Source organism: Pristis pectinata, chromosome 24, assembly GCF_009764475.1.
Source record: "Pristis pectinata isolate sPriPec2 chromosome 24, sPriPec2.1.pri, whole genome shotgun sequence".
NCBI classification, from domain to species: domain Eukaryota; kingdom Metazoa; phylum Chordata; class Chondrichthyes; order Rhinopristiformes; family Pristidae; genus Pristis; species Pristis pectinata.
In genome coordinates this window covers 14,921,642-14,936,447 of record NC_067428.1, presented here as the reverse complement: position 1 = coordinate 14,936,447, position 14,806 = coordinate 14,921,642, and the positions used below count along the sequence as shown (strand labels likewise).

Genomic DNA, 14,806 nt, shown 5'->3' with positions numbered 1-14,806 from the left:
AGAGAAAGAAATCATAACCTCTGAAGACAAAACATCAGATGGAGATCGTGGTACAAGAGGGAACTAGAGCAGTTTGTGGGCATTGAGAAAACAATTAAGATGAGGAGTGAGACATTACGGAACAAACATGATAATCAATAGAAAAGATAAAAGATACAAATTAGATGCAGGCACAGAAATAAAAGAGCGAAAAGCTGAGGGAGCAGTACAATGGAAGAGGAAAGAAATAGCCTCATGAAATGCGGACAAGAAACAGAAAGAAAAACAAATAACCAGATAATAGAAGGGAACAAACAGGAAACAAACACACATCAACAAACTGCATTGATATAGTGAGATTATTAAAATGCCCCAAGGCACTTTATAAGAGTCAAGCCAGACACAAAATTGGCACCAAGATATTAGGACTGTTAATCAAAATCTTGGGCAAAGAAGCAGATTTTGAAGAACACCTTGAATGAAGAATGAAAAGCAGTGTGGCTGAAAGGGGAGAGTACAGGGTTAAGACAGCTCAAGGCATGCGTTACCAATGATGTTGTAAAAGTGGGGGCGGGGGGGTGGAAGCAGCAATTGGAGGCAGCAGAAGAGTTCCAGACCTAAAGGTGGTGGTTGCAGAGAGGTTACAAAAGGCCATGGAGGAGACTTAAGCACAAAGATTTCAGAAATTCTTTTCAAGGCAATGGGTGGACTGTAAATGAGTCCAGGTCACAGAGCAGAAGGGTGATGAGTGAATGGGACTTGACGCATGTTACAACAGTAAGGGGAAGAGACAGAGATCCAGACAGGGAGACAAACACCTGGAGAAAGATTTATTTTGGTTAAATTGATCAAATAAAAAACTTCAAATCTTTTAAGATTATTGACTCTGATCACAGGAACATTAGAATAAAAAATCTATTCTAAAGAGAGGCAAATGTTGTGCATACGAGCTTGAATACTTCCTGTCAGCACCATAGAGGACAAAAGTATCATAATTATTTGAGAAATCAGAGCAACATTAGAGATTTGTGGGTTGTAGCTTATAGTTTTGTCCCACATAACTAGCCTCAACTGTTTTTACTGAATACTACCGTTGTTTCCTTAAACCATTCTTCAGTGCCAGTTTATCGCGATCCCAGAAATAAGAGTCACTGGGAAAGTTAGCAATGCAATTTTAGACACAAGGGGGATGTCGCAAACATTTCTTAAAAAGCACCACTCACCCCGTTTGGGCTTTGGAAAACTCTCATGCAACCGGAATACCACTTTTTCCACAAAGTGCTGAATATCGCTCTGTTCTGGTCCTCTAACAAACACCATCCAGTCATGGGTGAATCCTTCATTAGTCGGCTTTTTCCGAAGCTGGGCTCGATGGCCTAGTTCCAGTTTTACCTGTACAGTGCACTGTAAACAACCACAAAAAGAAATACAATAAAGATGCAGACAGACACGATGCATTCCATTACAACCATTAGTGGCATCGGTTCTTGCCCTTTCCAAAGGAGCAGCACTTTTTTCTTCAGGGATACATGAAATTGCTTCAGAAATTAGTCTGAATACTATTCAACACCTGTCAAAGGCAACAATTAAATGTGCAGCTCCCCCTTCAGCTATTGCAGTCAGAGCTCCAGTTTTGATTGGAAGACCTGCTGGGTCTTGCTTACCGACATCAGAGACTAGATCCCCACATTTACTTTAGACGGCTGTCAGTCGATAGCCAATTCAATATCCGACCCACTATGCTTTTAGTTCCTAATGGAGTATGTTCTCCTGTTTTGTTGCATGCAGCTAAATGAATTATCTGCTGTTAAATGCACCTCCTCAGTAAGGGTTTACTGTATCATGTTTATTGGGATACCACTTCTGGGACTGGGTGTTTGAACAGATGGATTAAGAAACAAATGATAGACAAACTTTTGAATGAGGGTCAGACTATCAGGTTCTAACATTTTATTTATTCATATTTTGTAATGCAAGGTTCAGTAACAGACAGAATTTATTGCCCCTTCCTAACTGCCCTTGGAGGTGTTGAGCTACTTTCTTGAACATGTGGCAAAGCTCCTTCTACAACGTGGTTGGAGAGGGAGCTCCAGGACTCAATAACTATGAAAGAATGGTGTTGCTTCCAAGTCAGGATGGTGAGCGACTTGGAGAGGAATGTGCAGGTGGTGGTGCTCCCATGTTATCCTCAATCCTTCTTGGTTATGGGCTCATGGGTTTGGGAGGTGCCGTGCATATTGTGGGTGATACACACTGCAGTCAACGGTTGACGGTCTGCTTTCTTCTGGACAGTGTCAAGCTTCAAGTGTTTTTGGAACTACACACATCCAAACAAGTGGAGAGTATTCCCTCCCATTCCCGACCTTTGTCTTGTACCTAGTAGAAAGTCACTGGATACCCAACTTCCAGCCTGCCCAGGGAGCCACAGTCATAGAGTCATACAGCAGAGAGAAAGGTCCCTCACCCCACCCAGTCCATGTCGACCATCAACCATCTATTAACACTAATCCCATTTTATTCTCATCAACTCTCCCCAGATTCCACTACTGCACTCACCAACACATTAGGGGAAATTAACAATGGCCAATTAACATACCAACCTGCATGACTTTGGGATGTGGGAGGAAACAGGAGCACTCGGAGGAAACCCACATGGTCACAGTGAGAACGTATGAACTCCACACAGACAGCACCGGAGGTCAGGATTGAACCCAGGTCTCTGGCACTGTGATGCAGCAGCTCTATTATCTGTACCACAGGACAGCTTCTACCCCACTGTGATAAGACTATTGAATGGTTCCTTTATACAATGAGATGGACTATGACCTCACGATCTACCTTGTTGTGACCTTGCACCTTATTGCACTGCATTTTCTCTGCAGCGGTGACACTTCACTCTGCACGGTTACCTTTTTTACCTGTACTACATCAATGCACTTTGTACTAACTCAATGTAACTGCACTGTGTAATGAATTGACCTGTACGATCAGTTTGTAAGACAAGCTTTTCACTGTACCTCAGTACAAGTGACCATAATAAACCAATACCTACTGGCTGGTCCAGTTGAGCTTCTGGTCAAAGCCGACCTCATGGTAATGGTGGGGATCTGGGGATGGTAATGCCATTGAAATGTCAAGGGAAGAGGTTAAATGCTCTCTTATTGAAAATTGTTATTGTAGAGCACTTCTGTGGCACGAATGTTACTCGCCATCTGTTAGTCCGTGCCCAAATGTTGTCAAGGTCTTGTTTCACTTTCAAAGATGTTGCAAATGGATTTCAGCTGTGTTTACCAATAACCACATAATCCTTACTTTTTATCTAATGATGCATTAAAGAACCAAGTGATAAATGGGGTTGGGTCTAGGACAATGCTCTGACAAACAGTGCTGTAATGTCAAAATTACCAACTGAGGCATCACAAATGGGAAGATCTATACAAGTTTCAGTACAGAGGTATACTGGAGAATTACTAAATAGAGAAAATGCTTTTGGGGCCCCAATTTCCACAAAATGATCCCAACACCAGGAATGATTAGTGTTCTTGCCTCTGTATCCTAATTGCCCAAACACTCTCTACAAATGCTGAAGTAGTAATTGTCTCTCAAATCATTTGTGGAGTCCAAATACATGTACAAAGATTGAAGAATGTTATTACTCCTCTTATTGAATTTGTGAACAAAGGGGCAGTTGTCATTTCCCCTCCCTCCCCACATTCACAGTTTCATTGGCAAATAATGTCAAAATGCAGATATAGAAAGGTACAATGAAAATCTATCCCATACCAATGTACTGTTTAAGAGCCTTGACAATAGTTGAAAGGCCAACCTCAATTCTAAACCTCCAACACTTCGCAACTGGTGGCAAGCTCAGGTGAGGTTAGAAATCTGCACAATCAAAATCTAGTCTCCAACAAACTGCATCAATGAGGCTAAAAGCAGGAAAGGGCCACTTAGCTCAATGTCAGCAAGCCAGGGGAATCCTGCATTATCTGCCAGCTGGCAGGAGAAATGGAAGGAGGAGCCACTCTTGTTATAGTTACCCAGGCAAGCTCCACAAGCATTTTCCAGCCCTCACCCTACTCCCAACAGGAATCCTTGGGGGGTCCCCCAGCCAGAGTTTCCGATCACCACAAAGGAATCCCAAGCCCCTCTTCCAACCTCTACCCACACAATAAAAGGCCAATCTTTGGTGCAGTGGGTTATTTATTAGTAAATTTGCACAGCAACCAGAAACAGAAGTCCCAAGAACACCCCCTCCCTGATTATTGTTGTACTAGAGCAGTTATTACACATCAGCTGAGATTTTGGAAGTAGAAAACACACCAAGGTACTGCGATAGTGATGGGGAGGGGCAGTGGTGATGGGGGACATAAAAGGAAAAAATGTTTAAGGCAGGATACAGGACCCTAAACCTGGGAAATGAGCAAAGGCCAAAATGTTGCTTGAAGGGATGAGCTTTGAAGTGCAGGGTGGGGTGGGGAGGAACTGTTTTGAGTTCAGGGGATGAGGAGGGAGCGGTCTTGTTGGCCAAGGGCCAATACAGCACAAGGGATTGGAATAAATCAAAAGGCCAAAGGTCAGAGAGCCAGAGGCACAAAAGGCTGGAGAAGAGTGCAAAGCGAGGTTAGAAGAGATCTGAAGACTATGATAAGGATTTTAAATTTAAAGCAATAGGATCACAAGACAATGTACATCAAACTGCACTGGTGATGGGAAAGCAATTATTGCAATCCAGAACAGGATGAACTTTAAATCAGTTGGGCTTCACAATGCATGTCACTTCATAGGCTAAAAAGAAAAATAATAAGGGAATTTAACTGCAAATGCTAAAGACATGAATAACCATCCTTCCCTTTGATAAAGCAGCAAAAATAAAAAAACAGCAACTGATTCTAATTGACCTGGCCATCAAATTAGTTATGAATTCACCCCACAATATTAATGCCAATCTTAAACATCACTCAAATGGTTCTATTTCTCTTGTAGAATTTCTTTCATGTCACGCCATTAGCTTTGAAGCAGTCAAGCCCAAAAAGTTAATGGTTTTAATACTTTAATACACAAAGCCGTGGTGTTTTGAACTGCAGACTTCCTGCTGATGTAAGAGTTTGCTTCTTTTTAACACCCTATGGTAACTGAAAAATTCATTTTTCCTGCCACATCACGAGAAGCAGTGCTCTGTGTAGCATTAGGCCAAAAAAAAAGTTTTCCAGCTGTGATCCTTATAAAATGTCACAGCATTAGAGACCAATTTTCAAACATATTCCACAAGGCAAATATTACCTTTCATTGCTAATAAAGCCCAGTGAATGATGCAATTCAATTGCACAGCAAAGTAGGTACTAAAATGACACTGCAGAGGGGACCTGCAACAGCTTATGGTGGTGATCCTTATGCAGGATTTTAATGCACACAATTCATGCAAAGACTCAAGTGTTAATTGCAATCTCAGAGTCAACAGAAACAGGCCCTTTGGCCCACTGAGTCCAGGCCAACCATCAACTGTGAACAGTAGTACACACAAACTATGTTCCTTCACATCAGCTGAAACTATCCTGCACTAATTCACATCTCATCTGTACCTCTGTAAGGGAGGCAATTGCTGGAAGTCCTCGTGCAGCATGGGAAGTGCCACCTACAGATACAGCAAAGGTCAGAGTGGCAGGTTCCAGGAAAGACGTCCTGCCTGCTCAAGAGCCCAAAGAAGCCACAAATATCAAATGCAGCCCAAGAGAGGCAGTGGCCAAAGTTGATGATCCCAGGATATGGCTCCAGTGGAAAAAGATTTATTCATCTCTTAGGTGTGGTCAAGGTCAATGAGCACATCAACAAACATCCAACTGGACACTGTTCCATCACTCACCCAACAATCATCTCTGGTAAAGTGCACGCCAGCCCAACATTCATATATTTTACAACACTATTACAACACTCAAACCTCTAGCGATTTTGCCATAGCAGGTTATCACAAAGACATACTTCATGATCCTCACCACCACTCTTCCAAACACCCTCTGCCTACGACAACAGACCACAGGGGGATCCTACCACACTGCAATGGGATGCATGTCTGATCATGAGTGCTAGAATCCGTGGGTGGTAGAGGATCAGTAATAGCTGATGGCTACAGCCTCTTGTTTAATCATCCTCCTCATTTCCCATCATCTTGGTGCCTTTATTCAGATCACTTAGCTGTACATCTCTAACCTGCACCCTCACCTCACCATAGCTCTTCATTCAAGCAAATACCTCCTGGTCAGGCCTGGCTGCTGAGATCCAAGGCTCAGAAGGAAGACAACACAACACTGCACTGTACAAGTCGTAACCATCTGCTGCAATCCTGGCACTTTGTGGAGAGCAGAAGATAGTTTAGAGGTCAGGTTACACGTGGCGAGGTTACCAGACACAATTAAACTACAGCCAGGCCAGTCCTGTGGGAGAAAACATCTCTCGTATGGCAGCTCCTGTAGGTGATACCATGAACTGTACTGTAAAGGACTCAGAGTGGGGAATAAAATAATGTTAATGTAAGGGTACAAGGTTAGAAACTATAATTCACTAAACAAGGAATGCATGTTCTCCAATAGTGTGCTGTAGTCATCATTGCCTGCATTACCTTTGGCAGTCTGAGTGTTTAAAGACTGTGACCTTAAACCTACACAAAACCCATGATCCACCGGGCAGCAGTGATCCCTGTCTTCGTGTACACTTGTCAGTTATGACCTACAGCAGGCACAACAAGCACTGGAGAGACCACCAACGTAGTCCCCACAAAATCCTCCAAATCCACCAGCAGGGTAAATGAACCAATGTCAGTGACTTCTCCCAGGTCAAGATCCCCACCATCAAGACTCTTGTTACACTTAATTGGCTCAAATGGCCAGGCTGCATTGTCTCTAAGCCCAACACCACACACCCAATAAAAAGACAATTCCTAGTTCAGGGGTCAGATATTCTGTTATTTCCCCTCACTTCCTCCACCATTCTAGGGTCTGGTTCCCTTGCAGTTCTAATTCCCTGCCTGTCTTTATCATATCTGGGGGCTTTGTCGTCTCTTGCACCCTAGCATTATGAATGCGGGAAAGCAAATGTCTGGGATCTTTGAATTTCTTTTTGTATGTGTACACATATATATATATATATATATACACACACACACACAAATATAAATGTTAGAGAATTGGGAATGAGTTCAGCTCATTGGTACTTTAAAACAAGCCAAAAACCATAGGCTGTGAAATACATTTCCAGTGTTAACTGTAGAAATTTCCAACAATGACTGGGGACATGAAGCATTTTGTTATTTCATCTCAGAAAAACTAAAATAACACATACTCCCATTGTGGAAGGGTTGACTCTATTCATCCTGGTCCAGCACGAAACGTGTGCCAAGATTACACTCAGAGAAGCTGTCATCAAGTTTGGTCAACAGGCCTTTGGTGAATTCCTAATGAGGAAAGTGCAGGCACCAATGTTCCACAAAGAAGCAGTCAGCTTGGATTTAAAACAGGAGAATGCAGTCAGCAGGCCCAGACCTGCAAGTCACAGGAAGTCAGAAGTAGTCTACAAAGAACGATGATGTTAAAAACTGGTCAGTAAAAAAGAGCAAGGCCTCTCATTCTCTGATTTCTCAGGAAGAGGTGACATTTAGCGAATGGAGGATGTTCACAATTGGTATACTATCTTAACATCTATGGAAATGAAAGGATTTGCATCATGCCTCCCGTCATTATTGTGTTTCGCAGTCTGCCCATTGGAACGGAGCACACGATGGCAAATGCATACGACAACATTCAGTTCAAATTAGAAAGAGAGCATTGTTGTTCTCTTCCTTCCTCTCTTCATTCATTCATTTCCCCCCCCTTTCCACACTCCAGCCAGTTAAATAACTTGTTATCTTTCATTAATCATTTATGTTGTGGAAATCCCTGGCAAGGGCGTCACCATCTTGAACTGCCACAGCCCTTTCAGTGAAGGTACTCTCTCAGTGCTGTTGGCGAGGGGGTTCCAGGATTAAGAGTTAGTGCTGATGAAGAACTGGCATTGGCGGTCAGGATGGTGTGTGACCCACGCGCTTGCTAACCCTAGTCCTTCTTGGTGGTTGAAGTTGTAGCTTTCGCAGAATCTGCTGGAGTTGCCTTGGCAGGTTGCTACAGTGCTTTTCGTGGACAGTACAGTGTTACAGTCATGGAGGAAGAGAATATTAGGCCACTGGGGAGGATGATAATCAATTGGGCTGCTTTGTCCTGAATGGTGTTGGAATTCTCTGGACAGGGCTTCCTGTTGGAGGGCATTTTGTTAAAACAAAGTGGACATTAGCAGCGTGGTCAGTATGATCTGTCCCTCCTTAAAATGCCCATTCTGTAATAGAAACAGGAAATGCTGGAAAGATAAGGGCAGGGGTTGTTTCTCTCTCCACCGATGCACAGTCATTGTTTCAGGTTGCTGACCCTTTATCAGAGCTTGTAAAAAGTTTGACATAACACAAGCTTCATGGATTGTTTGCCCCTCCCTAGACAACCCTTGATAAGGCAACAATGAGCCACCTTGTTGAACTGCTGCAGCCTGTGTAACAAAGCAGCCGTTGGGTAGGGGGTGCCAAATTTTGACCAAGCAGTGATGAAGGAACAGCAAAATATTTTCAAGTCAGGATGGTGTACAGGACTGAAGGGAGACTGCAAATGGCAGCCTTGGCCTTTGTCCTTTCAGTGACCGAGGTTGAGAGTCTGGAAGGTTTTGCCAAAGAAGCCATGGCAAGATGCTGCAGTGCATACTGCAGATGGTACATGTTACAGTCACATGGTGCCAGAAGTGAAGGGAGTGAACCTTTAGTCATAGTGAGAGAAACAGCACAGAAACAAGCCCTTTGACCCACTGAGACTGCACCAGCCATCAAACACTAGTCTTTGCACTAATCCTACCCCTGCCTATCACATTCTCCTCGTATCCCCATCATTTCCCTGCTGGAGCTGACCACTCACTTACACACTGGGGCAATTTACAGTGGCCTATTAAGCTACCTAACCACATTTTTTGACACGTGGGAGGAAACTGGAGCATCTGAAGGAAACCCACCTGGTCACAGGGAGAACGTGCAAACTCCACACAGACAGCACTGGAAATTGAACCCAGTCACTGGAGCCGCAGGGCAGTGGGTCTACCAGCTGGACTACTGTGCCACCCAAGTTGGGTTAGGCTGCTGGATGGGCTGCCAATCAAGCAACTGCTTTGTTCTGGATAGTGTGTCAGGTTCCGAGCTTTGCTGGAGTGCACTCACGCAGACAAATGGTGGATAAAAAACAACGTAACGACGGACAGGCATGGAGCAGCAGTAAGGATGTAGGGATAAACCCGGCACCTACAGACCGGGAGTGGGCAAGTTCTGGGAACCACAATAAGGGACAAAGTTAACAGTCGCTTGGTCAGTGTGGATTGATCAGAGAAAGCCAGCATGGATTTGTTAAAGCCAAATCTAACTTGATGGAGTTTGTTGAAATAACAGGAAGGGTGATGAAGGAAATGCAGTAAATGGGTACATAATCGACTTATCAGCAAGACTGAAGGCCGTGGATAAAAAGGGGCTGTCACAGCATGGAGAGAAAATTGCCTAACTAACAGGAAGAGCGAGTAGCAGTAAAAAGTTGTTTTGGAACGGAGGCAAATGTACTGTGGGATTCCCCGAGGTCAGTACTAGGGCAATTGCTTTTCTTCCTTTATTGTGATATTTTGATTTGGATGCATAGGGCACAATTTCCAAATTGCAGGTGGTATCAAACCTGATGTAATTAATTGTGAGGAAGGCAGTAATATCCTTCAAGGGGATATAGACTGGCTGGTGGAATGAACAAGTAGCAGGTGAAACTTAATGCTGAGAAATACAAAGTGTTACAGTTTGATGGGAAAAATGGGAAAAGGCAATATAAACTAAAAAGAGCCCCATTCTAAAAGGAGTACAAGACCTGAGAGATCAGGAGGACACGTGCATTGGTCACTGCAAGTCACTGTGTATGTTGAGAAATTGATTAAAGCAGCACACAGGATCTTGTGTTTCATAAATAGAGATCTAGAATACAGGAGCAAAGAAGTTGTGATGAACCTTTATAAAACACTGGGGTTTGGTTACAACTGGAGAACTGTGTTCAGTTCTTGGACATCACACTTTAGGGAAAGATGTTGATACTTTGGAGAAGGTGCAGAAGAGATTTATTGCAGTCATTCCAGGAAAGGAGGACTTCACTTATGTGGATAAACTGAAGGAGCTAGAGTTGTTCTTCTCAGAACGGGGAAGATTGCAAAAGGGACCTGATGGACATAATTAATATCATTGTGTAGAAACAGAGTAGATACAGAAACACTATTCCACTGGCAGAAGAGGAAAGAACTAGTAGATACAGAGTAAAGGCAATTGGCAAAAGAATAAAAAGTGACATGAAGATTTTGTTTTTAATTTTAAAACAGTGATTAGGGCTAAGAATGCAGCACAAGGGTAGTAATGGAGTCAGATACAATTGGACAAATATCTGAAAGTAAAGAACTAGAAGGACTATAAGGGGAGGTTGAGGTGTGGGATTAGCTGATTTAGTCTTGCATAGACCCAGTACAGACTCCAAGGACCAAATGGAGTCTTTCCACGCTGTAAGCACTGCTATTCTGTGAAAAGGGTTGGTGGGGATGATGTGTCTGGTGGGGCCATCACTTTGGAAATGTCGGAAATTACAAAGGATGTGTCAAATATGGAGGATGGACAGTGGAAGACAAGGACAAGGGGAAATCTACCCGTTCTAGGGGAGGACAGGGGTGAGGACAGAAATGTGGGAAATGGAACAGACAGGGTTGAAGGCCCATCAGCTCTGGTGAAAGGAAAAAAAAAAATCAGTTGGTGAGAAAGGAAGACATCAGAAGCACTGTTGTGGGAGGTGGCATCACCAGAACAGGCAGAAGTACCAGGAGAATGGAATATGGAATTCACCCCCATTTTGACCTCTGTCACGGGCCTCCTACACTGTCCCAGTGAAGCTGTGGAGGCCAAGTTAATGGGTGTATTTAAGGCAGAGATTGATAGATTCTTGATTGGTAACAAGGTTAAGGGGAGAAGGCAGGAGAATGAGGTTGAGAGAGGAAAAAAAAGCTATGATTGAATGGCAGAGCAGACTTGATGGGCTGAATGGCCTAATTCTGCTCTTATATCTTATGGAATGCAAGCTGAGGCGCAGCATCTCACTACAGCTTTCAGTAGTCAAAGAAAATCAGCTATTCACATTTCTGGCATTTCCTCCCCGCCCCCCCCCCCCCCCTTCTGCCGCTTTACATCTCTTTCTTCTCCTGCAGTTCAGTACCTTGAGGCACAGCCTTAACATAGAACAGTACAGCACAGAACAGGCCCTTCGGCCCACAACGTTGTGTCAACACAGCTAATCCCTCCCACCTACAGAATGCCCACATCCCTCTATTTTGCTCTCATTCATCTGCCAATCCAAGCCCCTCTTAAAAGCCCCCAGTGAATTTGCCACCACCACCCTATCAGGCAACATATTTGTTATTCACTAAACCACCCTCTTTCAGCCAGCAACACCACTTGCATCACTCACTCTATCACAGACCCTTCTGTTCTCTCCACTTCAGATGCTGCCTGACCCACTGAACATATCCAGCATTTTCTGGTCTAATTTCAAATTTCCAGTGTCTGCAGCATTTCACTTTTCTCCCCCCTCCATTCCCTGCAATTTTTAGATATAAATGACACAACTCGCCCACCGTTGCATCCATGGGATGTCGAGAACATTTCAAAGATTTACTTCATTAACATTATTATATTGATTTGCTGAGATAAAGACAGATGAGAGCAGGTACCCCTATTAAACATTATATACAGGTTCAAAAATCTTTAATATGCATCTCTCACAAGCTCAAACAAAAAAAAACTCTTTGCAAGTTCCAAATCAGTAACTAGCTGGCATCATAACACTGTTTTGTGGCACAGCTAGTAGATCCGCTGCCCCACAGCACTAGAGACCCAGGTTCAATCCCGACTTTGGGTGTTGTCAGTGTGGATTTTTGCATGTACTCCCAGGGTTTCCTCCCACAGCGCAAAGACATGCAGATAGGTAGGTCAATTGGACACTGTAAATTGCCCCTAGTGTGTGGGTGAGGTGGTATAATTTGGTGGGGGGGGGGGGTGGAGGAGAAAGAATTAAATGGGAATGTGGAGAGTATACAATGAGAATAGTGCAAATGGATACTTAATGCTCAGCACAGACTTGGTGGGCCGAAGAGCCTGTGTCTGTGCAGAATGACTAACTCTAAAGCAATTCAATTTGTTCCAAATTCTTCTGGTCACTTTTTCCCTCAATGGTATGTTTTCCCTATTAAAAAATACCAAACACTCAGTTTGGTATTTTTAAATAGAGAAAACATACCATTGAAGAAACAAAATTATTAAACTCATTTATAAAATTGATAATCTACTGCCAAAAAAAAACACCTGTATGCTCACTGCCCGAAGACTTCTTTTCCCCTTTACAATATCAGTCACGCCCAAAAGCAGCACCTGTTTCTGTCACTGTTCAATCCTGCAGCAAATCACACACCTCCAGGCACTTTGGTTCGCAACTAATTCCTGTTCGAGCTTGCTCACCAGCCCAGTCTTGCTGTTGTCACCTCAGGAATGTCTTTAAAACCTGCTGCCCTTCTGAAAAAAATTTCAGGGCTGGCTTCATAAAGTTTTGGTAGTCAGCTCATAATGCCTCCCTCCACAGTTTTCCCCACAGGTCCCCGCTCCTTCTTCCCCACCAACTATAAAGCATTGCAAGAGCCACAAATTTACAAGAAATGTAAACGTTGACTCAAATCTAGAATGGAAAACATTGACACTAATACGACTGCTAAGAGAAAGTAAGTAACGCCAGCAGGAAGTGCAAAAGACACCGGTATTTTTTAAGTGTTGGATATATTCCAGTCAGCCATCTGTGGTGGTGCTCACAGCGAGGTGGAGATAGACTATTCCAATCACAGGGTCACTGCATGTATAATGCATAATCAAAGTCAAGTCATTGGGTTTTTGATAATACTGCAGCTTTTTATTAAAAACTTAAATCACTCTTGGAGTTATACAGCACGGAAACAGGCCCTGTAACCCAACTGGGCTATGCTGACCAACACTCCCATCTAAACTAGCCCTATTTGCCCGGGTTTGGCCCATATCCCTCTAAACTTTTCCTATCCATGTACCTCTCCAAGTATATTTTCAATGCTCTTAATGTACCTGCTTCAACCACTTCCTCTGGCAGCTCACTTCATATACTGACCACCCTCTGGGTGAAAAAGTTGCCCGTGGTTCCTACTAAATCTCCCCTCTCTCACCTTAAACCTATGCCCTCTAGTTCCTGATTCCCAATGCCAGGAAAAAGACTGTGCACATTGACCCTATCTATGCCCCTCATAATTTTATACATTTCTATAAGATCACCCCTCATTCTCCTACATTCCAATTTTCTGTATGCAAACAGAATCAGTGCTTTTACTATTTGGAAATCTTATTACCCAAAATTGTTTTTAAAGAAAAAAACCAAGTCTAATCTTTTGAAGCTGAATGCCTGATGGCTGTCAAGACAGGTTGGTGGGATGAACTGCATTGTACAACACTGCTATCATCAGATGAAATCTGCTCTGTTAGCAGTGGCAACAGAGTGGAAGGAAAACCGATCTCCACATTGAACCACTGGGTCTCACCATATCAGATTTATTCCCCTTGTCTATCACTCCCCCGTTTTCTCTACAACTTAAAACTAACCATTTTCTTCCCCCAGTTCTGATGGACTGTTTCGGACATGTTAACTCTATTCCTCTTTCCATAGATGCTGCCTGACCTGCTGAGTTTCCAGAATTTTCTGACAGTAGTCTCTGTTGTAAAGTGCTAGGCCTAGAGGACTCTGCTCCTTTAATGAAATTCCATTAACTGGGGAAAAACCTCTTGTGGTTAGAAACAGACAACTAATTGTCTTCTTTGGCAATATTAATCTTAAGGTATTTTTCAGCACTTCCTGCCTTGAACCAGGAGCTTATTGTGGGTAATTATGTGCATGACAATTACAGGCAAGATGGACACAGAATGCACCAGGCTGGATCCAAGTATTCAACAGTAGAGAGGGAAGATTGGCCCGGTTATGACATTTATCAATACTGAAGAATCCTTGGCACTGGCAGTTTTAGAGAGGTATCATCCTAGCCTTGGACAGAACTTGAATGGAGGTCCTGGGAGTTTTACAGCATCACAGCAAAGATCAAACATTACACATTCTCATTCTAATGTAGTGAACAAAAATGTTTCCACTGAATAAAGCAAGCAGAGTTCCTGCAAAACAAAATTCAATTCTGAAAACCTTGAAGTGAGTGCCTTTGTTCGAAAGGAATGGCTCAACTTATTTCTCAGCTAAAGGAAAATGAAATATTCCATCAACTATTCTTTTCCAGTTCTGAGCACCAGTCCATACAGTGAGTGGTGTTGAACTAGAATGAAATACATTGAAAGTAATTGGCAAAAGGATTAGAGGGGTCATGATATGTTTTTTTTTAAAAAAGAACCTGGTGTGAGAAACAGGTGTGGAGCTTTCAGCCTGAAAGGGAGAGAGACAGAAAGCCTCATCACATATAAAAAGTACCTGCGCATGTACTGAAAAGCCGTGATCTACAGACTACTGACAAGGCACAAGGTTAGATTGATCTCTTCTTTCTGCTGTTACAGACATAAGTCGTGTCACTCCGTATTGTCATTTTCTATTGTCCTATGAAAATAAAGTTGAGATGGTGTTGGAGCCCCTTTTGTACAGCG

The 14,806-nt window shown here is 43.1% G+C and overlaps 1 protein-coding gene across 1 annotated transcript in view; it reads right to left on the bottom strand.

Moving 5' to 3' along the window:
* mllt1a (MLLT1 super elongation complex subunit a) overlaps nucleotides 1-14,806 on the bottom strand; it is an 83,854-nt gene that overhangs the window by 55,740 nt on the left and 13,308 nt on the right. Inside the window, exon 2 of the mRNA XM_052037541.1 lies at nucleotides 1,203-1,383. Within this exon, the coding sequence (XP_051893501.1) occupies nucleotides 1,203-1,383 (181 nt within the window). The remainder of the gene's footprint in view (nucleotides 1-1,202; nucleotides 1,384-14,806) is intronic.